Source organism: Corapipo altera, unplaced genomic scaffold (assembly GCF_003945725.1).
Source record: "Corapipo altera isolate COAL_440 unplaced genomic scaffold, ASM394572v1 75, whole genome shotgun sequence".
In the NCBI taxonomy this organism is placed as follows: domain Eukaryota; kingdom Metazoa; phylum Chordata; class Aves; order Passeriformes; family Pipridae; genus Corapipo; species Corapipo altera.
The window spans coordinates 14,702,636-14,727,080 of NW_020884887.1; the positions used below are offsets into that span (position 1 = coordinate 14,702,636).

Consider the following 24,445-nt stretch of genomic DNA (forward strand, 5'->3'; position numbering starts at 1 on the left):
AGGGCTCAGGGAAGGCTGAGCCAAGCACAGGGCTCAGGGAAGGCTGACAGCCCAGCGCCGGCCGGGCCCCTCGGCTGCTGCACCTGAACCAGGAAAAGGAGCTGCTTGTTGTGCTTGGTTTGAAATCCAAAGCAGGCCCAGTCCCACAGCTCCATGAGGAGCACACACAGCTCCTGCCTTGGGAACTCAGAACAGCCCAGGGGCTGGCATGGGGCACAGGAGAGCAGGAGAGGAGGTGTGGGAGGAAAGGAGCAGACAAGCACAGAAATGATAGTAGATACCAGTCACAGATTTTAACACTATCACCTGCAAATCAAGTAATACGGTGTCACTAGAAATGAGACACTTATTGGTACGAGGAACAAAAGAAATAACTCTCTAGAGGAGACATGAGTTTGCCTGTAGAAGTACTTTGATACCCCAAAATCCAAGGGATGTGGACGCTTGGATGGGGCCTGAGGCTGTGTACAAAGGCATCAGTAATGTCTGCTCCTTGTACCCCACACTGCCCTGGAACATTCCATGTGCAGATGCCTGTTCTGATCCCTTTGCTCATGACCTGGTGCCACAGGGCTGGAAAGGGGAGCCACTCTCTTCTAGGATATCCTGGAAGAACTCAGATATGGGAGGTACCCAATTTTTGGATGCTTGGGAGGCAGCAGCCTTTCCCCTCTGCTTCCAGAGCCCGGCTGATCAATAGCCCATCCCCTGGAAAGGCGGGGAAGGACCTCTCCTGCTCAGCACCAAAAAAGGTATAGGACTCACAAAGGGGATCTCTCTGCCTCCCCCATGCCAAGTGCCCACAGCTGCCCGGGGTGGATCTCCGCCTGGCCTGGTGCAAACGCCTGGCACAGCCCCGGGCCAACATTCCGGGTGTTGGGAAGAGCTGCCAGCCCTCCGAGTCACCAGACTGCTGCTCAGCTTCCCTGGCCAAGTTTAACTCTAGCAAAACCTGGGGAAAACACGACTTCTCCCGAGCAATTCAAATATTGTAATGGCCATGCTGCAAACTCCGAGCTGCCTTCGGTGTCCTGCTGTGCAACACCCTCCCCAAATTCTTGCTTACCTAATATTTAGCTTTACTGAAGACATGAAGAGGCTCATTTAATACCCAATGAAAACACAAAGTCCTTATTTGTGTTTAGTCACATTTCCCTCATGGATAAGATGAACCTAGTAATGCTTAACTAATTAGAGCCCCGCTTGGTGTGAGCACAAACTCAGCAGTTTTCACTCATCAAAAATTCAGAGCTCATTGGTTTATTTCTTGAAACATCTGAGTCTGGAAAGGTTTGCTCTGATGCTCCTTAAATTTTACAACCATACCTTCCCTCATAGAATGCAAATGCCTGAGTCATGTTCAACCTTGGTCCCCTGTACATATCTCTTGACATATGTAGAGATTAGATACATAAAACAGACCAAAACAAATCTCACCTTGCTGTAGAGGCATACAACTCTTTCATGTCTCATGACAACAGAAAACGGGAACTGAAGAGCACATTAGACTGATTAGCCTTCAACCAGAACAGTCTGGGCACTGACAGGCACTTTAGCAGATCTCCCCCCCACCCTCAGTGTTATTTGTAAATCCAGAGCTATAAATCCTGTTGGGAAATGTCGGGGGGAAGAGATGCAGAAAGCATTGGCTTTTGTGGGGTGCTGAACAGACACCCTTTGAGAAGGGAGAGTGCCCAGCCCACACACAGCTTGCTGCAAAAGGGCAAGGGTGCCTTGGAATGTGCTTAGAGCCAAGATCTGGCTTTGTATAGGCAGGGTGTGTCTTTGGTAGGAAAATCATGATAAAGAGCTAGAAAAATAAACAATGCAATTCCTTGAAAATGGCCAGTACGTCCTGCTGGCTGCACAGGCCCGTGCTGAGCTCACAGCAAGCCCAGCCCAGGACTCTCCTGCACGTTTTTACCTGCAAAGTTTTGTTTTACAAGAAAAGTTTTGCCTGACACGACATTATCTGAGTGCTGCAGGAGGCAGGTATCGGCCCTTTCAAAGTCTCCTAATACTATGAAAAAAAAGAAATATATCAAGTTTCTAGAGATGAATTCTGGATATTTCAAGTGCCCTGGGAACAGTTTTCTCTACCAGTATCATGTACTCATTTCACAGAGATGGTGACTACAGCTGTTTCCCTCCCCCTTAGCAAAGAAAAAGAAAGGAGAGATTTATATGGAACCATATCAGCTCCATTATCAGCCATTTATCCTCTTGTTAAGCTGCCAATGAACTTTCTGAAACAACCCAAACCAGTGAAGTTTGCAAGTTCAGTGTGCAAATACACAACTTAAGGAGGCTTTCAAGAAATTAATATAAATACAGCAAGAGGATTTACATTGTACATCTTTTTTATTAATGAAGCAATACGTTATAACTAATGAGGTAATAGTGATAAGCACAGACAGCAATTCATACCAATAAACCATTTGTGAAGATCTCTTGTCTTTAACAACCTGTTTTCCTGGCAAGAACACCCGAAAGAACAAGAACTAATAAAACCATTCTAACAAGTTCAAATTAAAAAGAAAGATGCATTTTTTTTCAACATTTGTGAAACTTGCTTTGCTTCAAAAATTCTCTGTAAGAACTAGGAAATTGGGATCTTGATTCATGGTTATAAAAGCACTGGAGTAAGCAATGGAGAAGCCTCCAAGTTTGTGCTTGATAAGACACTAAGTGACTTTAGGGGTTTGGGTATTGGACACAGGCAGCACCCAGGGCCAGGGTGAGGAGCATCAGACTGGCAGCTCTCAGCTAGAGGCTGGAACAGTCTGCAAAGCTGGATGAACAATCTTCTGGCTGTACTCCAACAGCCAAAGGAAAACCAGAGCTTGGGGGTAATGTGTTATTTTGTGTACTCCTGCTTAAAGAAGGACCTCAGTACATCCTACAGTTAAAAGCAACTGGAATCATAAATTTCAGTTCACACCATGCTTTCTGCTTGCAGAGCTTAAAATGGTTTGTGGATGCTTTTAGAGATGGTAAAAAGGAAGTTCAAAGCAGCGAAATAAGCTGTCCAACCTCACACCACCACTCACAATAGCACTGTGGCTAGAAATTAATCTTCTGGCCAGAGCCCTTAGAAGGAAGTATCCTCATCTGACCGCATCCATTACAGTTTCAATTAATAGATTACCATGCAAACCATGCCAAAACGAAAAACAGAGGAAAAGTTTTCAAATAACTTTGTGGGGGAAAAAACTGTCAGCAAAGCATACAAACAACAATTGGCAAAAGCTAAACAAACAGGACACAAGAGGACACAGGACTGGGAGGACCTTCTGATTATGAATGCAGAGCCCAGCACAGTACAAAAGCAGGTCCATAAATACCAGTTCCTGCCCTGCCTCAACCCCCAGCATTGCCTGCTGCAGCCCCAGGAAGGAATCCTTCTCACTGAAAGAGCAGGAAGCAGATGAGCCCCAGAATACAGGGACCACTAGAGTATTTAAATCTGGTAAGAGTGAAATTACTGAAGCCTGAATAATTTGCAACTTAACAGGCATTTAAATATAGCCCTGCATATAACGGGCGCTTAAATGTCAATGTGAATAAAGCAAACACATGTGCTTTGTCAGTCTGGCCATCTGAAAAAACACTGACTGTAAACATGCAAATGGGCAAAATACTCACCGACACTGAAACATCCTCAATTTTTCTTTTAGCACTGGAGTCAAACAAGACATTCCGTCCCCTCCTCTCGCAGTCCTGATACACGATCAGTCGGATCTGGCTCGGGTCAAACTCCGGCAAAGGCCAGCTTTAATTAAAGAAGAAAAGAGCAGAAGGATCAATTACCACAACTCTTTATTACACTGTTATTTCTACATTATCTGTATATACAACTTGATTAAAACATAAAGTCAGGCAAATGCAATGCCATTTCATCAAACCCTTTGATGCTGCAGCCAGAACTATGCCTTTTGGTTTTTTTCTTTCCCCTACACGTGCCAAATTACACTGTCATAAACTCCACCAATCCACTACAACCACATAAAATGTTCTCTGCAGCATTAATAGATCTTGTGCTCTGTCTTGTGATCTGTTTTCCTCAAGTTCCAGCTATTTAAAATCAAAGTCATAGAAGAACTCAGCTTTTGTGTTCGAAGACATAAAAACCCACCAAGAATAATAATCACAGGATGGTTTGGTTTGAAGGGACCTTAACCACCTAATTCTCTCCACTTAAGCCACAGTGACTGCAGGTCATGGTCAGCAAACCACACACAGCAGTCCTGACACACCTATTCCCAAACTGGTCTTGCATTCCATGACAAGGGAAGGAGCTTTCCTGAGCCTCTGCCTTCCCTAGTGCCACCACTCCAGAGCAGCTCTGCAAAGGGAGAACTTGCAGGGCTCAGCCTTGAGAATCACTGCATCATCTTGCCTTTAAGGGTGTTTTGTAGCCATCATCTCAAGTTTCCATTTTAAAAAGCCAGCCATCACTTTAAAGCCCACCAAGCATTGTTGTCCATTGGCTTGGGAATCCATTTTCACTGATACCTTGTCTGTTCTTGGAAGATAGGAAACCAGACACCTGCTCTATCCATGAAACCACCAGGAATCATCTTTCAGCTAGTTTACGAGCCACTTCCCAGATCAAGTGAAATTCTAGCTTCCTTATCCTTGGCTTTTAGGCAAGCAGCATTAGCATGAAACCCCAAGAAGCCAGAAACAAGGTGCTGGAACTTTCCAGCCATTAATGAAGCACACAGGCTCCCAATTTACAAGAAGCAGCTGCACATTTATTTCAGTAAAAAGCCACCCATAATATGTATTAAGGCAAACCTGGCATGCTAGACTCCAAGACAACAGGGAATTTTCCCCTCTAACTCACCACCCAAAAGGTTTCCTCCTCTGCACCCACGTTTTATGTGACCAATACACCAATGATGAATTATGACTCAACAACTCCTATGACAGCAGAAAGTCAATTTGATCACCAAAGTCATCATTGCCTATCAGAAGCTTTTAATACTACCCAGTGTAGGTACACAAGCTTTACAACCAGCATAGTCCAGTGAAGTAAAACTAAGCATCAAGACATACAGTTATTCAGCCTCCTGAGAGAGGAAATCCATTTCCTAATCAGCCCAGCCCCACCATTTAGCAACGGGAGAGAAAACCAGAAGCTGCTGAAAAGCCAGTGTGCAACAAATGTCAAAATCAACTTGTTACAAGAAAAAACCTTGAGCAACTTGAAGCTGAAGTAACTTGACGTCTAGATTTGGGGTCAAAGAGCCATGCACCTTCCCATTTGGGCACCTAAAGCCAAGTGTCCTCAGCAGAGAGACGTGCCCACAACGAAGAGCAGACACCCAACTGAGCAAATTCTGTACCAAAACCCAAGCACAGTGAAAAACTTAGAGCTCAGCTTACATTTACTGGGGTCTCTGCTAAATGAGCCCCATCTTGCATTTCATAAAATGAAAGAAAACAAAATCCCTGGTTTTATACATGTCTGGGGTGTTACCAACCAAGAGGCTTGAAGGCACTAATGCTGGGGGATGGTAACTGGTAAGAGCATGACTTTGGCTGGAGGTGGGGAGAACCACTGGATAAACTGGCTTCCTGGAAGAACAGCCTCCATATATGAAAAATGAATGACATTTTAAATGAAATCAGGGGAAGTCCAGAAACTAATATTTTTTTCCAGATAGGCCACTGTGGTTCCTATAAAGAAGCAGTGTGTGACAATAACAAGGAATTGCTGGCCAAAAAGGTGCTATCACTTGCTCCACACTTGCAACGCATTTGAATTTCCTTCACACTCGGACAAAAGCATGTCTTCCATTACCTAGTACTGTTGATATTTGACTTTGAAATTACTGGCAAAGAAGGGCAGTAGCTGTTCCAGATCTTAGGAAAGTCTACTTATAAAAAGCTCCAAGAGCAGATTACACACTAAGAGGAGAGAAAGCTAAATATAAAACTCCTGGTGTATTCAGAAACATATCTGATCAAGGTAACAGGAGCTTGTTTACTTCTCAGCTTCTTCACATGACATTTTAACTTTCTCTAGACAAGCATTTAGTAGCTATTATCCATCATAATTTGTGATAATTCCAGAGAAGCGTTATCTCTGTTACATAATAGCATCCTTAAGCACATTTCAGCCTTGCAAAAACATTCCCTGGCAAGAGGGGGCCACTTCCCAAAGCAGAGAAGCCTTTCCAAGAGCTGGGGGAAAGTTCATTTAGGCAGACAGTAAACAGAGGCAGCCTGGCACCTCCGACTCACCCCCGCCGGCCAGGGAGAAGCAGGACACAGAGTAGCTTTGCTTTTGTTGTTAGCAGGTTTAAAATACCGTTAAGCTTGATATCTGCATAGATTATCCCCAGAAACAGAGAAATTCCTGCATGCAATAGGCAGGGCGAGTTCTCAAAACAAATATACCAGGGCAGCACTCCAGCCCTCCTCTTCAGGCAGATGAAAACTGACCTAGATCTTCTGAATATAATTAGTTCTGTTTATAAATGGAAACTAACTTTGACATTTAACTGATGTTTTCTTGAGATTCTTACAGGAAAACCAGGAGACGTAGAATCAGATGTTCTGGCAATGTTAATGAAAGGTGAGTCTCCATCTCTCACCCTGCTCTGGAAATGACAGTTTCTTAATGAGGACTTTTCCCTGCCTGACCTGTCTGCCGTTCTTTGATCTTTCCTTGAATTCAATTAGATTTAAAGGAAAACACAAAAACAAATCCAGAACAAAAACACACAGAAACCACCGCCAAGAAAACCCCAAATATCAAAGACATTTTCCACACAATGCTGTGAGTTCATGGAGGGAGAGCAAAACTAAAAACAAATTCCTTCTGAGCAGGACACTGCTCCTGAGAGACCTCCACTACACGTGGGGATTCTTCTAGAATGACATGTCCAAAAATACCTGTATGGGGTAGGAATCTCTTGATGCATAAATGCTGTATCAGATGTCTCAGAAACAAATCACATAAACCCAGATCTCACACCGTGACAGACTGGTCAAGGTTGGAAGGGATTTCTGGAGTCCAACCCCCCTGCACTGATGCTAATGCAAGTACAAAGTGCAAAAGGAAGGAATTGTTTGGGACAGAATGGAAGACTTCCACATGATTAACAATGAAATTATTAGAAAATAATAATAACAAAATCAGGGCCTGAAAAATGATATTTTAATGCATGTTCACACTTAAGCCCTACTGTTGTTCAGCTCTTCACCTCTTTCACCCTTTTTGTTTTCCTGCCTTTTTTACCTTCAATCACTAGGAATATTACCTGTAGTTTACATTTATAGATCCATGACGTGCTTCCTGACACCTGTACTGTGAGATTCATGGCAATCCAGAACTCCAAATGCTCTCCAAGGATGGATTTTCCTGTGTATCCAGTTCCTGGAGTTTACTACTGCCATCAACACTTCTCAGCAAGAACTGAGTGACTGTAAATTGGTATTATTTCACTCTGGGCAAGTTTTAATAGATGAAACAACAGACACAGAAATCCTTCATTACCCCTCCATCAATTAAAATACAGGACTTTCCCCTGTAACTGAATGCAAGTACCTCCCTTCCTCCTCATTCCCACTTTCAATACAAACAGCACTTCTTCATTACATGAAAGGTTTAGCTTAGTATTACTTTTTCTTCTGCCTGAGACTTCAGTTTTAAAACTATTTCATATTAACACAGCTTAGATAGTATCAATTACTTTTTAATAAACACGGATATTTTAGAAGTCATAAAGAAAAGCAATTGAGGCAAACTGATCAAGGTATTAAGAAGGCAGGAATTGTAAAAAGAGTTTTCTAAAAAGTAAAGTTGCTCAAAACCAGAACGTGACTAAACATTGAAAAAGTAAGTTGAAACTATCAAACTATTGTTTTCCTACATCATGTTACCCATAGTTATAAAAATTGCCTGGTGATGAATCACTTGGAACTATTTTTAAATGCATCTACGCAAATGATATTTATAGTTTATGCCAGCTTATCTGTTCTGCGTGGTTTTCATGTTAGCACCTTTTTAGAGGGTGACAGAACAGCCAGGCAGAGCAGCCGTGGGTCCACCTCGCCCCGCGCTCCCCTCGCAGGCTCCTGCTGGAGGAGCATCAGGACACGGGCACAGGGATCCCAGGGCTCACCTGCAGCTCCTGCAGACGACTCTCCAGGGACTGTCACTGCTGCAGGTGCTCAGACCCAGCCAGCTTCCACACAAGCACCTGACAGAGCCCGTGCCTGCCTTGAAGAGCTGCTGTAAATACAGGACTGTTCCACTGGGTGCGCTGGGATTTCAGACACAGGTTGTCTCCAGGTTCCACATCAAAGCATGCTCACCTGGACCTACACAGCCCAGTATCCTTTAGGATCCTGCAGCTGCTTTGTTGTAGGGAAGGGTGATCAGATGCAGAAGGAAAATGGTCCTTGCCTGGTCCAGCCACCCTATCATACTCCTCTCACCCCTGACTGAGATGCCTTTTCCAACAAGGAATTCCCTTCTCCTGCCCAAACTCCTCTGCGGATTTCTATTCTGTTACTGGATTTTCTGTCTTTTGGCTTTGAGAAGACACAAAAAAAGTCAAGTATATAGGATACCTGGAGAGGGTATTGTACATATTTTAATACCTTCTTATTGCATTTAAATAATTCACTTATTATTTGACCATTATTGTACAACAACAGCTGCATAGACCGTTCTGAAAGAGCACAACTAATTTGGAAGCAATGAAAACAGAACTGTACTGTATGTTAATAAAGCTTCCACCTTTGAAGACCATCTCTTTTTAGAGGTATGGGCAGGTTATTTATTTTTTTTTAGCAATAACACCTGAAATGCAAAAGAACTTTCTCAGGATTCACATGACAAGGATGATCCAGGCAGCACCACCGATTTGCAAAGCTGGCATTTTAAGAGAGAGATTGCATTGAAGTGCTGGTGACATAACACAACCATAAGGCTGTGAGGAGGAAGAAGATCCCTAAAGCAGAGAAACCACGGGGCCCATACTTAGCAAAAATTTTGCAAGATAATTGTCTTTACGAGAGCTGAGGTCACGTCAGGGCTGAGTGACTGGTGGTGAACACTTGCTGATTCTGCACAGAAAACCAGGGATTGTGCCTGGCCAGGGCCAGGGAGGAGCCCTGGAGGGTGGATTGCGAAGGAGCTCGCCCAGTGCTCGGGTGACACTGCCCTCTGCCACCATGACCTCAGCCAGGCTTTCACAGAAGTCACAGGACCTGTGTTCTGGACAGCCTGGAAGAGCAGACACATTCTGGATCGCCCCAGGGACAGCCAACCTTGACTGCTCCCAGCGGGGACACGTTTCAGGTTTATCACACGGGAACAATGTTTCTTTGCCATAAATTAAATCCAAGCTCTCCCCTTTTCCTCTCCTGAAGGAGGGTGACCCGTCCACAGGCACGGCACTGCTGTGGAGGTCAGTTCCCTGCTCCATCCCTAAGTCTGGCTCAGTCATTTACCAGCTTAGCAATCCTCACCTGGAATAGCTGCACTTCTTGAGCTCCAGGAAACTTGTGCTGCTTATCCTAAGCACATATTGTACACCAGGCACAGAGTGCATCAGCCAGGTATGTCACAGGCAGTAAATAAATCTGGACCTGGACTTCAACTGGCTTCCAAGTTCCTTGGCTATGTCCAGTTCTTTAACTGTATACAAAGCTGACTTTAGTTTGTTTTCATTTTTTTCTCCCTTCCACCAAGTCACTTGACTCTCATTAAGATACCTAATTTATACTCTAAAGTCTAACAGATGAGCCAGATGCCTTTCCACAAGCAAAAAGACATAATATTTACAGGTTAAGTGCAGCCTAGTCAATACATTAATCATAATCTGGAGTGTAATATCGAAAATAAATGGGTGGGAAGGTTTTGTTTAAGATGTGCAGCATGTTGAGTAACTTTGCAACTCACACAGCTTCAGAATTTACAATCAGTATTAGTAATTTCATAAAATATTTTTCGGACTACCTCACGTCATTTTAAGGATCACCTGCTCAGCTTTCAGCTGATTTAGGCAAACATATGCATGCAAATATTTGCACATACACACACAAGCCCCATGCTCTTTTGAAATACCTGTTTTAATTAAAACCACACACAAGCGAGACACAGCTCATTTCAGTTAAATTCACTGGCACTGAACACAATGTTTTACATTATTCAAGCAGACTGCACTTCCCTTTGCAAAATTACAACAGATAGAATCAATTCAGGAAAAAAAATTATTCGTGCCGTTCAGCATGAAATTATAATAAAAATAATTTAAAAAATTAAATCTGTAAAAGCTTCACGTATCCGGAAAAGAAATATTTTCATCACAGGGAAAATAATAAGCTTTCGAAAAATCAAAATAATCTCAAGAAGTGTGCAGTGACCGTACCTGGGAAGCATCTTTGTCCCCCGAACAGTTCCACTTTTCGAAATCCCTATAAACTCCTGTTGTGCCCGGCTGCCAACTCAGGTTAATAATAGCAATGAGCCATATTCATCCAAAACCACAAGACTGTCAGGTGACATATCAAGAGGTCTGAATTTAACTCAAACAAAAGACTCTCCGTGCTGCAATGCAAAAGGCTTAATCCTAGCAACAGGATCACGAAAACCACCTTAAGGGCAGCGGCTCCGGGGGTTGCCCCAGGCAGCGTTGGCGCTGCCCCGCAGTGTCAGAACCCCACCGCTGCCCCTCCATCCGCGGGTCCCGCCCGGGGAGCGGTGCCCGGCCCCGCCGCCGCTTTGTGCCTTCCCGGCGGAGCTCAGCGCGACCCGCGGGGCCGCCGAGCGCTGCCCGGGCTCGTCCCCGTCCGTCCCTCCGTCCGCGTCCCCGCGCTCGGTCTCATGACACGGTCCCCTGGCAGCCGCGCTGCCCCTCAGAGCCGCGGCCAGGGCGCTCGGCCCGCCCGGGGGTCACAGCGGGGCGGAACCCCCGCTCCCCTCACAGCCCGCACAGCGCCGGGGCCGCGGGCCGGGCCGGCGCTCACCGCCATCATGTGACCGCCCGTCAGCGCGGGCCACCTGCGCCCGCCATGCCCGCCATGCCCGCCGCCATCCCCGCGCCCTCAGGGACGGGCCCTCGGCCCCGCCGCCCTGCTCGCCCCCTGCTCGCCCCCTGCCCCGGCCGCTCCGCCCGCCCCATCCCCGCCCGCGTCCCCTCCCCGGCGCCCGAACAAAGGGAGCACTGTGCGCCCGGCGGGGGCTCATTAATATTGCACGGGAGGCACCGCGACCATGCGAGACAATGGGATGGGGGGGGGGGGGGGGGGAATTAAATATGTGAAATAATGCCCCCGAAGAAAACCCGACCGGCCCCACTGGTGTAAACAAGGCTCCCTGACTGCTCCTGCCATGCGAGGAAGGCTGCCCAGGCATCACGACAGCGACTGATGTTGAACAAACTTTTTATCTTTAAATGGTAGGGGAGGAATGAGAGAGCTGGACAGGGAAGTGACAAAGGAACTGGGCAATCCAAAAACGCAATGCACATCAAAAGCCATAAAAAGTCTTGTCACGGGCATATGTGGGGCTAATCACTCATTCTGCATTCCTTGAATAAAACTCAATTAATATATTAAGGCAGAAGGCTGCAACATCATAAATCCTACTTCGACTTTTTTTTTTGCAGCATCTGAAAACCTACAGGTTTTGCCAATATTTTAAACAGAAAAGCAGCAAAAACGCATTTATCATCAAGATCTCCTTTCCACTGCATCCCACAACCCAAAGCACAGCACTGTTGATGGTACCCCTGTATCACAGAGTGGGTGAGCTGATGCACTTGTTCGTGGGCTCTGCCCCCAACACCCAACAATCCCAAGAGTCCAGTTGTTGTTTGCCCTGTGGAATGGATTCCACAGGGGAACACCAAACTCCTTCTTCTTCTACACATCTGGATTAAGTTCAGGCAGAAATCCTTCATCTATTCACACCACAGCAGTTTTGCTGCTGTTTTATAGGAAGGTGATGTTTTTATGTTTGGTGCTGGGCAAGTGTTTTGACGCAAAAGCGGCAAACCTAAAGAGAGATAAAACCATTATCTTTTGTTACCATGAATGCTTTACAGGAAGTTTCTCATTTAGAAATGAAGAGTTGAGGCCCTGGCCTCACAAACACATACATTACAGACTTGGCTTTTCATACCCCTCTAGTGCCAGGGAATTCAATGGAATTACTCACATGAGCAAAATTGGGCATGTGCTGTTTACAGGAGACCCATGCCTTAAACCCAAGTCTTGCCTTCAAAGCTTAAAATGCCAAGCTTTGGGAGATGTAAGCAGTAACAGCTGACTTCTCCTACCTTCTTGATCTAGTGAGGAATGTGCTGTGCACAGTAACTTTCTTTACCTGTGTGGCAAAGGCACCACTCTCTAAAGGTTACTGATGTCAAAAGTGACCTTTTTTCTTAGACATGCAATGCTGAGAAGTTCGGTGCCATGTATTATGTAAACATTTATTTACAGGAGTAACATCTAAGGTTTCCATTTTACCTCAGGGTAACCTGATGCGCTTTAAAGACAAGTGCTTTGAAAGCAGACCCAGCCTCCATCCAACAACTGACCAGGAAAAATATTGGAAGGAATTTCTCTGCAAATAGAGACAGACTCAGATTGTTCGGAGAGTAAACAGTGCTTTAGCCAGATCAGTGAATATTTATTGCTTGAGGAAGGACTTCAGATACTCAGTGTTTGTTCATACACCATACCCATATCCAAGAAAACACTCAGGCCTTTGTAAGATGAGATATGCACCATCCTCTTCTCTAGGTGTATATCCAGGCATCTCTTTGAAAGGGTGAAGGCTTTCTTTTGTGTGTGTGTGTATAAATATGAGCTTGAAAAACAAAGCTGGTAATATGATTCTAGTTCAGAAAAACACTTAAATTAAAAAAATAGAACTGTCAAAATCTCCTGCTGCAGCCCATCCCCTTCCAGGGAGATATTTCAGTACCCATGCACATCCACCTGACTGCAGATGGGAAAGATGTGGGTGATGATGTTCAACCACATCCAACAGCCCTGAGCCCTGGACTTTCTGTAGATCCCCATGCCTGACCAGGGCAGTGGCACATCCTTAAACATAGGTAAGCCAAAAAAACCCTCAAAACTAAACAGCACCAAAAAGATTTTCTCCCTTCATTTTATCCAAAGGCATTTCTGAAAACGTTTAAAACCACTGCAGAGGCTCATCTGCACCTTTTGGGTATAAATCATCTGATTTTAAACCGAGCAGACAACAGAGTTTGCTCCAACCGCAGGCTAAAAAGTAATGAAATGATTCATTTTTGGTCTTCTCTGCCTTAACGAGTTTTTTTCAGTCTTTCTCCTGAAGGAAGGCTTCCCTCACACATGTTGGAAGCACACACAACAAAGAGCCAGTAAGTGAGCCAAGACATGTTTATTGCTTAGTAATGCACGAAGGTAGGAGCTGGAAACCACAGCAGACCAAAAGAGAGAAAACCAATTAGGATTTTATTTGAAATCTGACTAGAAATACTTGGACACCATTTCTCTACAAAATACTCGCCTTAGTAGGATTGCCACTTCTAAAAAAAATGTGCTTTTTGTGCATTTTTGTATCCCTGCAAAAAAGAAAATTCCACTGAATCCCTCACTGCTGGAGAGGAAGAGTGGAGGTATTGAAGCATGAACGTTCTGTATACACCTGGAGCACATACACATACCTGCACACACAAACATAAGCCCAGCCAAAGGTCAGCAAGAGCCAAAACAATGAGAAAGATCACTGCAAGCAGCCCTCAGGAGTGTCAAAACCTGGGCCCCCTTTTCTTTAAAGGAAACCAGATTTTTAAACAAACACTAAAAAAAGTGCTTTTGATATGCAATAAGAAAAAAAAAAACATAAATCAACAGAGAAGCAAACTCTCTGTTGAAGCAAACTCTGTTATAAACTCTCCATTCACAGGATTCTCACTGCTAGCACGAGGTCTCACGACTGGAATGAACTCTCTCTACCAGCACTGTAAAGGAGCATCAGCACAACTACAAATCTGCCCGGGAGCATTCCTGGAGGGTAGGACCTGGAACATTATCTCTCTTTTAAGAGCATGGATGCTGAGACCTCAGCAGATGGACCATCCCCTGCGCTGTTGTAATTTCTCAAGTCATGATAAAAGATGATGAAAATAAAAATAACTGTCAGAGTAAAAATCTGATGCACGGTTAAGGCACTGGAACATTGGTGTTTGTTTTGTATCACATTTCCAATCACAATCTACTATAAATAAGACACCGAACAAACCTCCATAATACCAACTGGTACTGCAAGACAAGAGGGCATTTTCCCCCTGCCAAACAGTTATTTTATTGTGTGCACTGGGGTGTGCAGAGCAGAATCTTCTGCTGTAGCTATTAAAAATAAAGTGTAAATAGCTCAGTATTGTGTGTGTCTAATGAAAAGTTGGGGAGAAAGAAGTTCCAATACAAACTGCTTTTGATGAGCACACATAGTTGTTGGAAATAAAGAACCTTCTAAAACCACCCAGAATTGTGTAGTGTAGCAGAGGAGGGTTGTGGGGGGAAGTCTGTGTTCCCTCCTTCATGCTGTACAGTTCTGGAGATGTCGTGACAGGTTCAACAGTCCTTAAATCCACACACAAAACTAACTCAACAGAATGAAACCAAGCTCACGGGCTTGGATTTATCAACTGCAAAGTTTGCTTAAGGAACTTAGTGGTGAATTAATGCTTTTTATTTTGGAGATCATGAATATTAATAGATGAGACGAGGAAGAGAAAAGAAGATATATTACAGTCAAGGTTGACTGCAAGACCTCTCTTGCCATGAAATTGGAGACATCTTAGAGGGATCACTGTAGCTCCACTATTGCTATCAACCAATATTAATAATAATAACAAATCCTTGAATGATTCTTGATGGAACTAGAGTACTTTGGTTGAGGCCTCCTAACATTTTCCTGTTTTTAACAGACAAACACTGGGTTTGTCTATTAAAGCCCTATATTTAAACCCTATATTAAAACCCTGTTGTCTGTATTTACCTTCAGCTTAGAGTGTCTTTAAGGCTTTTATTTTCATTCACTTCTCAGCAACTGTAATGACTATGGCAGTTTTCTTCTTTTTGCACCACTGAAAACTGAGATTCTCAATACATTACTTTGGGAGATGCTAAAAAAAATAAAAAGCTGCAAGATGCATAACCAAATTGCTGGTGTACTTTATTTATGCCTGAAATGCCAGGCAATTTCTGCACCAAGTAAACACATCTAAAAAAGCTTTTTTTTTTTTTTTAATCAGACAGATAGATCTAAAATTTTTCAAAGGCTAAAAGAATGTAAACAGCTGCATTTTTTTATGTCATGCTTTTTAACTGTGAGCTGGGCTGGGGTGGGCGATGCTGTGCCCAGGAGGTCTCTGCCAGGGCACCTAACCAAACCCTTTCTCCACTCCAAAACCCCCTGGCCTGGCAGCAGGCAGCTGGGATAACCCCTGGTGGAGACCTTCAGCCTGGAAGTGCCACTCCATGGAGTGCCCAAGGCACTGGTACACCCAGTGCCAGCACACGGGGGCAAGGACACGGCCCAGTGCAGACCCTGGCACCTGCTGCACAGCCCTCTGCCGGGTCGGGGTGCAGGGAACCATCTGCTTGTGCTGATTAAAACATCCTGTAATACTTGTTTTGTGAGTTTTATAAGGGGAAAAAATATTGCCTTGGTGGTAAAAGTCATCCGGTGCAGGCAGCGTGGGGCTCGGAGCATTCCTTGGCTGCAGGCCATGGCCCTGTCATTGATTAAGGTGGCTGCACTTGTGACCGAGTGATAACTGAGAGCCCAATAAATCCCCACACGAGTATTTGCCACTCAGAGATGGAAAGGAACTGTTATGGACCTTCATAACGAGCTGCAAGCAAAAATACTGCAACTGATATTAAAAATGTCCGGAATCCCCCCCCCCCCGATCACTCCCAACTTCCTTGCCCAACGTTCACATTTTCAGTTAAATTTCCAGGAGTGTCAAATGCACAAGCACTACACCTTCAGGCTTTCAGCTAAGTCATCCCCAGCACAAACTCAAATCAGTCCAATTTCTCAAAATTTTGTTGAGTACTTCCAAGTGTTCCTTCCCCCTACCCCGGGTCTCATTTATCTGCACAGGCAGCATTGCTTTAGCCGAGGTTTACGTGATATTCTTTCCTTGGAAAAAAAAAAAAATTATTGAAAAAGCAAAGCTGCAGCTGTTCAGGGTTCCTTGGAAGAGGAGGAAGACAGATGTAAGTAGTTATTCTCTAAAGATTCACAGGGATCAGTGCCTGAGCAGCATTTTACTCTGTCCCTCATGTGACTGTTTAATTAGGTGTTGATTCACTCAGTCATGAGACACAAGGAAACAGGGCTGCAAGCCCCAACGTCAAAGAAAAAGTAATGCCTGTTCTGCCAGTTTCTGTATTAGCAAAGCACAAAAGGGACATCCAGTTCTGAGAAGCAAAACTCGTGTTTCCTTGCTCATAAACCAAATCATCAAATCACTTCAGCCTTTCCATGTAAAAAAAAAAATAAAAAAGAAAAAAAAGATCCATGAATTACTTCAGAGGAAGATGCTTGTGAACTCCCTGACTGTTCTCCACTGTCAGAGCTGGGACCAGTGTGAGCTCCCTGGCCAGGCTGAGCAGGGTGTGCCCTTCCCTCTGGTAATCCAGGTCCAAGCTGCTTCGGGATACCGGGCTTTCTTCTGGGGTTTGTTTGTTTGTTTGCTTTTGGAAAAAGAATACAAGCTATTTTGCTATGCCTTTATTCCTGTTGTTAACTGAATTTCTTAGTACCACAAAGCTTTTCTGTTATGGGGTCTGGTTGCCATAGGAACAGGCTTTAAAAATATCAAAGAAATTTTCAGCACATGGTAAACCAATTTCACAAACTGTGTATGTTTGTAATAGGAAAAGCTGGCGGACAATCATTCGTATGTACTCAGTTCAACCGAGGTCTGATGTAGGGATAATCCCAAAATGCTGCTCTCAGTCCAAAGCCTGGGGTTGTAGAGGACTACAGTGAACTTTAGCTTGCTATGTTACCAGGTCATTTATCGAGACAGTCACATAAAATTAACAGATGACGATCATTTTTCCACCGAAGGTGACATTTAAACTCAGCGTGTCACTAAAATGGATTAAATGCCAAAAGCTCTCTTCCTGAAGAATACTACAGTAAACCTTTGATTTTAAACATTGTGTGTTTACAGTCTCACCCTCCTCATTTGTGTAGGTTTTACAACTTATTTAAAACACATGCCTAATGCTAAGCACATGAGCAGCTTCGCTGGGAGCAATCAAACCACTTACAGACTTAAAGCACATGCTTAAGCAGAGTGCTGACTCAGCCTTATTGCCCCCTCAGACTGCACCAAAACCCCTTCTCAGTTACACAGGAACAACTGCAAACTAAAGACAGAGGATGATTGTACAAGTATAACAAATTAATATCCATGGAATGAAATCCCAGGCTGCGCTATCCGTACGTGATGCTCATTTATACCGACATCCCACGAGTCCTAATGATAGATCCTCCCTGTGAATCAACAACTGTCTGGCACCATCACATGCCATCTAAGCATCTCTAACACCTCCAAATGTTCAATGCAATGCTTGGCCCAATTCTTCAGCCTTTCAGCACAGAGTGGGACCTGCGGCCCTGACAGCTGTGAGCCCAGAGCCCTTAACCCGTCCCCTCAGCTAACCCTCACAACTACTAACCACCAAGTTCCCTGCATTTCAAGACTACTGCCAGGCTCTGAACCAGAAACAATTAAGAATGATTTCATAGCTCTGCCAAATAACACTAATGAATATCTAGGTGGACTGGATCTATCCTACAGCTGCTTTTCAGGAGGGAAGAGTTTTCTTGGCTCCAGCCCATGGACTGAACATCCCTCCCTTACTGGCTCTACAAGTCAAACAGGCCTCTACTTAATTTGCAGAAGGGATGAGATCTTGATTTATGCAGATATTGAAGAGCCCCAAGACTACTGTGAGGAGCCCAGACTGCTCAATTCTCCAAGGCAAGAGTCATGCTGCTCAACTGTTTTCCAAATTAAGCATGCAAAGGTGACCTGAAACTATTTCAGGTAGATCTATATAGAGCAGACACTAAAGACATTGCTTGACTTCGCTTTTATGTAACTCATAAGGACATGAGGACAAATAAAAATCAGATGCTTGAACAAGCCACATGGTCATCCAGCTTCATTTAATACTGGCAAAAAAACAGACTGAGAATAATGGAGCAGCCTGGCACCTACAAACAAATGCACTAAAGCTGTGACACCTGAACAGTTTGGTTCCCAGAAGCAGAAGTGGACATAAGCATGTTTTTAGCTATCAGCTAAAACTTGCTCAGCCTTTAAACCAAGCTTACTGAAGTGCTCTGCTGGGTTTGCTCTACTGTGCTTTGCTTACTGCCACAGGGCACTCTGCACCCTCAGGCTTTCTGCTATCCCCTTCAGTTTTCTAAGTCTCACTACATGCTCACAGTTTTGGGTTTCCAAGAATGGTAGGAATGGAAAATACAGGGAAGGACTGGCTATTGCCCAAGCTTTTCAACACAACCATCCATCCAGAGGGATTTTCCACTGCAGAACAACTGAACTGGTCAAGTATTACTGAGAATCCCACAGCACAGATACATGGAAGCTCTAAGCACCAGCTGAACACAGTTCCTACATGTCCACAGAGCTTTTCTTACAGCTAAAATCTTTGTCTGTGATCACGAAACTGCAGGTTCAGCTTGGCATGCCCTCCCTGGGTATCAGCACAGGAACTCACTCCAAACACACACCTTGCTTATCACGGGATTGAGCTGGAACACACAGTCCAAACCAGCTCTGCCTCACAGAATCAACAGAATCACTTGATAAAACCTACATTGTTCCACTGGGAGAGGCTGTACTTAATCAAGATTATATATATATATATATATATATATAGTGTATGTACAATAAACCCCTTTTTGCCAGTGGTAACGGATTTGATGAGAAGGCAATTCCAGACACTCCCAGCCACCACAGCTTGCCAGCAGATTTTAGACAGTCCACAGGAGCATCCCTAAGATGTGGGAACTTGAAGCAGCCTCGTGCTGCAGGTATCCTGCTGTGAACCAGCCACAGCACCACATGAAGCTGTTTATTCCACTGCATCAACAGGAAAGAAAGGCTCACGTGCTGGACAGCAAGAGCTGTCAATGCCACCAGGACATTTTGGACTGGGCTGTTCTGTTGGATTTTTTTTTTTTCCCCTGAAAGGAGCAGTTGGCAAAGTCATCACTCCCTTGGCTCTTCATTTCCCTTTCCCCTTCTCCTGCTCGTGCATGTCACTTGATGTGGCACAGCAGTAACCCCAAACAGGATGCACCCCACTGCTCGTGGCAGGAGGAGTAAGGGACAGCACAGCACCCAGGGGAACCCTTCAGAAAGGAGAGGGAGCACTGCAGGGCTCAGAGAGGACAAATCTGAGAACAGAAAAATGGAAGGGAAAGCAAGCTGGGCTTTAATTCTCTTCTTCCTCTGTCTCTGTGTGCATGTGTGTAAATACTGGTTCCCAAAGCAGAGCACAAACAGGGACAGTGACAATGAGGGAGAACATTAGGAGGAACAAGGAATCCCAAGCAAAATGAATCACAGGATCATTAAGGTTGGACAAGTCCTCCAAGATCATCAAGTCCAAGCTTCCACCGAATACCACCATGCCCACTAAACCATTAAAGCCTGTAAAATGTATGTATTTCATCACAGCAGCACCATCCAACTGCTTCCAGCTACACTTGCACGTGGACCTTTGTAACCTTCCGAACACAGGGCAACTCCAAAATGCCACCACTTCATACTCATTGCACTCACTTCACACCCAGCATTTCCAGCCTGACTTTCATTTTTTGTACTTAGCAGCTGTCATCATTCATATTATTCCTTTCCAAATAAAAGCCCACTGGACCCCTCTCCCCCCTGCTTTACTGTCACCATGCAGGAGGTGTTCCCTGTAAGTTTTCTTTTCCTCTGTTTTCTCTATCCATACAATAAGAACAAGTGGCATTAGTGAATTTTACATTATCCTGCATGTTTTTTTCCTCCAGTGTGGGCACAGACTAACGTCACCCCCTGAGTGTAATTTAGCTGATTTGTCCTGCTAGCTACTGACAAAAAAGATCAGTCTTTAAATAAATATATACTAAATCCAGGTGGGGAAAAAACAACAAAACTCCAAGCAAACAAACAAGAAACATACCACCTGGTATGTTACCTTCTGACCCCAATGTGAGAAAAAGTCTTACAAGACACAGAACATAAACTATCCACCAGCCCTGTGAGCCTTCTTCAATTCAAAAAGAAAATCTAATAGCACGTTTTAAAATAGCTACATTTTCAGGCTAATCAAAATTATTCATTTATTGATAACTGCACATAAAATACTATGAAAAAACCTAATGAAATTTAAAGCAAGTAAATTGATCTTATACCAAAGTGGTATTTTTGTTTATCTGAAAGAAGTTTGATAAACATTTCTTTATAAAGATATAATTCTGTTTTAGTCTCAAAAGAAGTTAAAGTTGCTTGATTTTTTTTTTAATTCTATACTTTTTAGTTGTGTCTGTTTTGGGGAAAAAAAAAAAAGAGGTCAGGAGTTCATGATTAGCATCTCCTGGATGACTAGAAAATACACTCAGTTAAGAAACCACCATGCTCATTTTCACAGCTTCTTAGCCCTCCATGCTGTCAGTAGAACAATTTCCTTTTCTACTAAGCAAGTAATTTCCAGTAACTCACAGCAGCTGAAATATCTTTAAGTATTGAAAAAACCAACCACCTTTTTCTGTCTGACTATTTAAGTTTTATGTCAGACTTTGGGCTGCCTTTAAATAGAAACACAGTTAGCACTGTAAGCCAATTCACGGTCCTGACATTTGAGGCGTTTCTTTAACTCTGTCTTAAGGGGTAGTACTGTTATTTTTCCTGGAGGAACAAGAAAATTCTGGCAGACTTCTTCTTTAACAGCTTCTCAGAAGCTCATGTCATTCACCAGAACAAGGTTCTGAGAAGAGGCTCACGCTCCCCCCGTGATGTGCAGCCTGTTCCCTGCACACCCAACCCCGCAGCTTATCATCTGCACTCACTTTTCATTAACACCTGAACTAACAGAGCTTTTTCTATCAATTTCTGGTGTCAAGTTCCATGAAAGTGAGTAAACAAAGCATTCAGCCAAATCTCCAAATGGCAAGAACATTTTCTAGGTAGGGCTTCACAGGGCCTGAGGGAGGGGGGAGTGCAAAAATACCCACCAAGAATCTCATTCATTCCCATCTAACAGCTCACACATGATGTGCTTCCTTCTGCCTGACTGTCCTCTTCCATAAGCACCCCCAAACATGGCAAACTAAGTGCTGAGGCTTTGGAGGCCTGACTTTCCTTGGCACGTGGGTATGGGGTAGACAGTGTGTGTGACAACACTCGCTATAAAGCACAATAATTCAGCAGACAAAGGTTTTGATATTCTGGTATTCACAGTAAGCCAGGACTGCCCTTTCTTGTGGTCACACTGCAGCTGTTCTCTGGGCACACTGTGGAGCCACATGTCTACTGCCTTCCTCCAACATGCCCCAACTCTGGCTGTCCCCAGGTCCCTTCTGACACGCCCCTGGAAACAGGAATATGATGAGGTGCAGCCAGCTCAGAGCTTCACTGGTACTACTGGGCAGGAGGCACCCAACAGCACCCACAGGATTTTCACTGAAGTTAAGGAAACTCAGCTCGCTCAGACTTCTCACAGTCTCCACCAGACACGACTGAGTCGATCGAAAGGTTCAGAAATCACCGAGGGGAGCGCGAGGCCGAGCCCTGCACTGTGTGAGCCACCATTTCCATGGCTACTGAGGCTCAAATAAAACAAAATAAGGAGGCATACAGCAAAGCAACTCCTCCTCTGGGCAACACTCACACAAGCTACCTTCTCTCTGAGTGGAAAAAGACACAGGAGCTGGGGTGAAGATACTGCTCTGGCTCAAACAGGCACAATGCCAGGACCTAAAGTCAGGGCTGAACTGCGCTCAAAGTTTCTTCATTTATCAGCTAAAACAGACGGCAGAGAACTGTAATTTGGCTCCTGTTTCTTCCCAGCTCTATATCACACAAACTGAAAGAGCAGAGGGTTTTTGGTACTATTACAAGTTTTATGTTTTGTTGACATTTTGGCTGGAGCAAAGGAAAAAACATTTGAAGACTCTGTGAGTGAGGCACACGCAGATCTGGAGGAGCATCAAACACCATGAACACACAGGGCACGATCAGTACTCAGAGTAAAGGAAATAGGACATATTTTACTCATATGAGGCCAAAATCAGTACTGACGATGTTGTGGAAAGATCCTGGAGAACCAGAGCAGCATCAGTGGTGTGGGACAGATCGTTCACTAAGTGACACTGGCATCACTGCAGAGTCCTTCACCTGTACCAAGTCAGGGTTTCTTTCAGGGCCAGAGTTTCAAGGACAGACCAGATTATCACCCCAAAATCATCAGACAAGACTGTTACAAAGAATTTTTACATACAGCCAAACTGCTTAAGTCCAAGGGTTGAATTGTCTTGATAAGGACTATGAAATTAGTTTTTCAGAAAAGACGGAGAACTTTATACAAGCATGTTTTACTTGCAGATGCCTGCTACATGCATGCACTGTTAATACTCTGTGTGTAGATTGTTGAGTATTTTGTGCTGCAATTCACGTGTTTGAACAAGTTTCTCTGCAGTGCATTGTGTTCTGATTAATAGTATCTCCAGAAGCTATCGGTCTCAGAGAAGAAAAATGTCGTTTAGGCAAATGTGAGGAATTACCACAATTAAAAGCTTCGGTTGAGCACTGAGCAACAGCACAACACATTGTTGCAAAAATAAATAAATCCTTTTCAATACAAAGACTACATAATAACCACTCACACTTCTATGAAGCAGAACACATTTGGGCAGGTATTGTTAGAAATTAGTGATCAGTCCTGCAGGGATTGCCCCTTTTGAATGCAGTGGTTATGGTCACATTCCACAGGCACAACAGAATCACGTGTGTATTTTGTGCAAATATATTTCCCACATGTGAATATTTCCCATATATGAATTCTGCTACTACTCAGTGTAAGGTGGAGCAGCCAGTGCATTAGCAAGTCATTTAGAGATAAATAAAATTACTTCCTGTTTTTAATGGGCATAACTTTTTTTTTCCTCCAGTAGATATTTTATAGATTAAGGTTCTCTGTCTAATACCAAAACCAGAAAATTTTTCAAGTCCTCAGAGACAAATTCTGCTCTTGGCCAATTCTGGAATCCATGCTGTGGATTCACTGCTGCAACTGAGCTCTGCATTTTTCCTAACGTTACTCACGGACATGTGATCCTGCAGACATTCAGCTCCAGATGTAGCACTGGGAGGGAACACAACCTCTGAGCATGAAACCACCGCCTGTGTTACTTTCCACTCGTAAAACACGCTTCTAAAGTGGTCACCTCCAGCATTCAGCCAAAATTACAGCACAAGTTTCAGGCTCCAAGTCACACTGGACCAGTTTATTCCAGAACAGAAGCCTGGATGCATCCAAGCTGTCACCATGAGCACACTAACTCAAAGCATACACACAGCAAAGGATAAAAACCTTTGAAAACACAAGGACAATCCATCAGTCAACAGAGGAGCTGATCATCCCAAGGCAGCAAGGTTTGTAACATGACACATGTAAACACACCTTCAGTCACCTGAATGGTGGAACTGTTTGGGAAAAGGAGACCTCACAGTGCACAAACTGCACCCCATGCCCTTGGTATGTCCTCGTGCCCTATGACCTCACCTGGAGAAGGAAGGGGAAAAACCAGAACCCTCAGTTTCACAGGAACACCCTCTCACAACAGTTGCCAGAGCAGCCCAAGTGTGAGGAAGCATTTCCTCTAGACCATATCTACACGTACCCAATTCACTTACTCCAACCTCTCCTCAGAAAGTATTCGAATTTAGAGGAAGGAGTTGAGACGCTGGAAGGGGAACCAAGAAGGTGCCTGTTCCAGGGGCTGCTGGGTGAGGCAGGAGACCACAGCTCTCCCCAGACACGCCGGCCGTGCCACGGGGAGGAAGCCGAGCTGGCAGCACCGACCTCGTGATGTCCAGGGCGGGCAGGGCCACCTCGTGATGCCAAATTCTCCAGATCCCAGCCAGCCCAGGACGTGCCAGGAGGAAAGGCAGTAAGGGTCACCCTTCACCCGTTAGCTCATTTTGTAAGGAGCTTCAACTCCTTCTAAAAAAGCAGCAGAAAAATTTGTGCAAATATATTTCCCGCGTACGAATATTTCCCATATATGTAAGGTGGAGCAGCCAGTGCATTAGCAAGTAATTTAGAAATAAATAAAATTTATCTCTAAATAAAATTTATCTCTAAATAAAATTTA

At 44.2% G+C, this 24,445-nt stretch overlaps 1 protein-coding gene across 3 annotated transcripts in view; it reads right to left on the bottom strand.

Annotated features, from left to right (window-relative positions):
- FNIP1 (folliculin interacting protein 1) overlaps positions 1 to 24,445 on the bottom strand; it is a 62,835-nt gene that overhangs the window by 32,565 nt on the left and 5,825 nt on the right. For 2 of the 3 annotated variants that reach the window (XM_027643099.1, XM_027643097.1), the window contains exon 2: positions 3,646 to 3,772. In XM_027643099.1, coding sequence (XP_027498900.1) covers positions 3,646 to 3,772 — 127 coding nt within the window. Of the gene's footprint in view, positions 1 to 3,645; positions 3,773 to 10,394; positions 10,971 to 24,445 lie in introns of those variants that run through there. The other variant, XM_027643098.1, reaches the window with a different exon arrangement.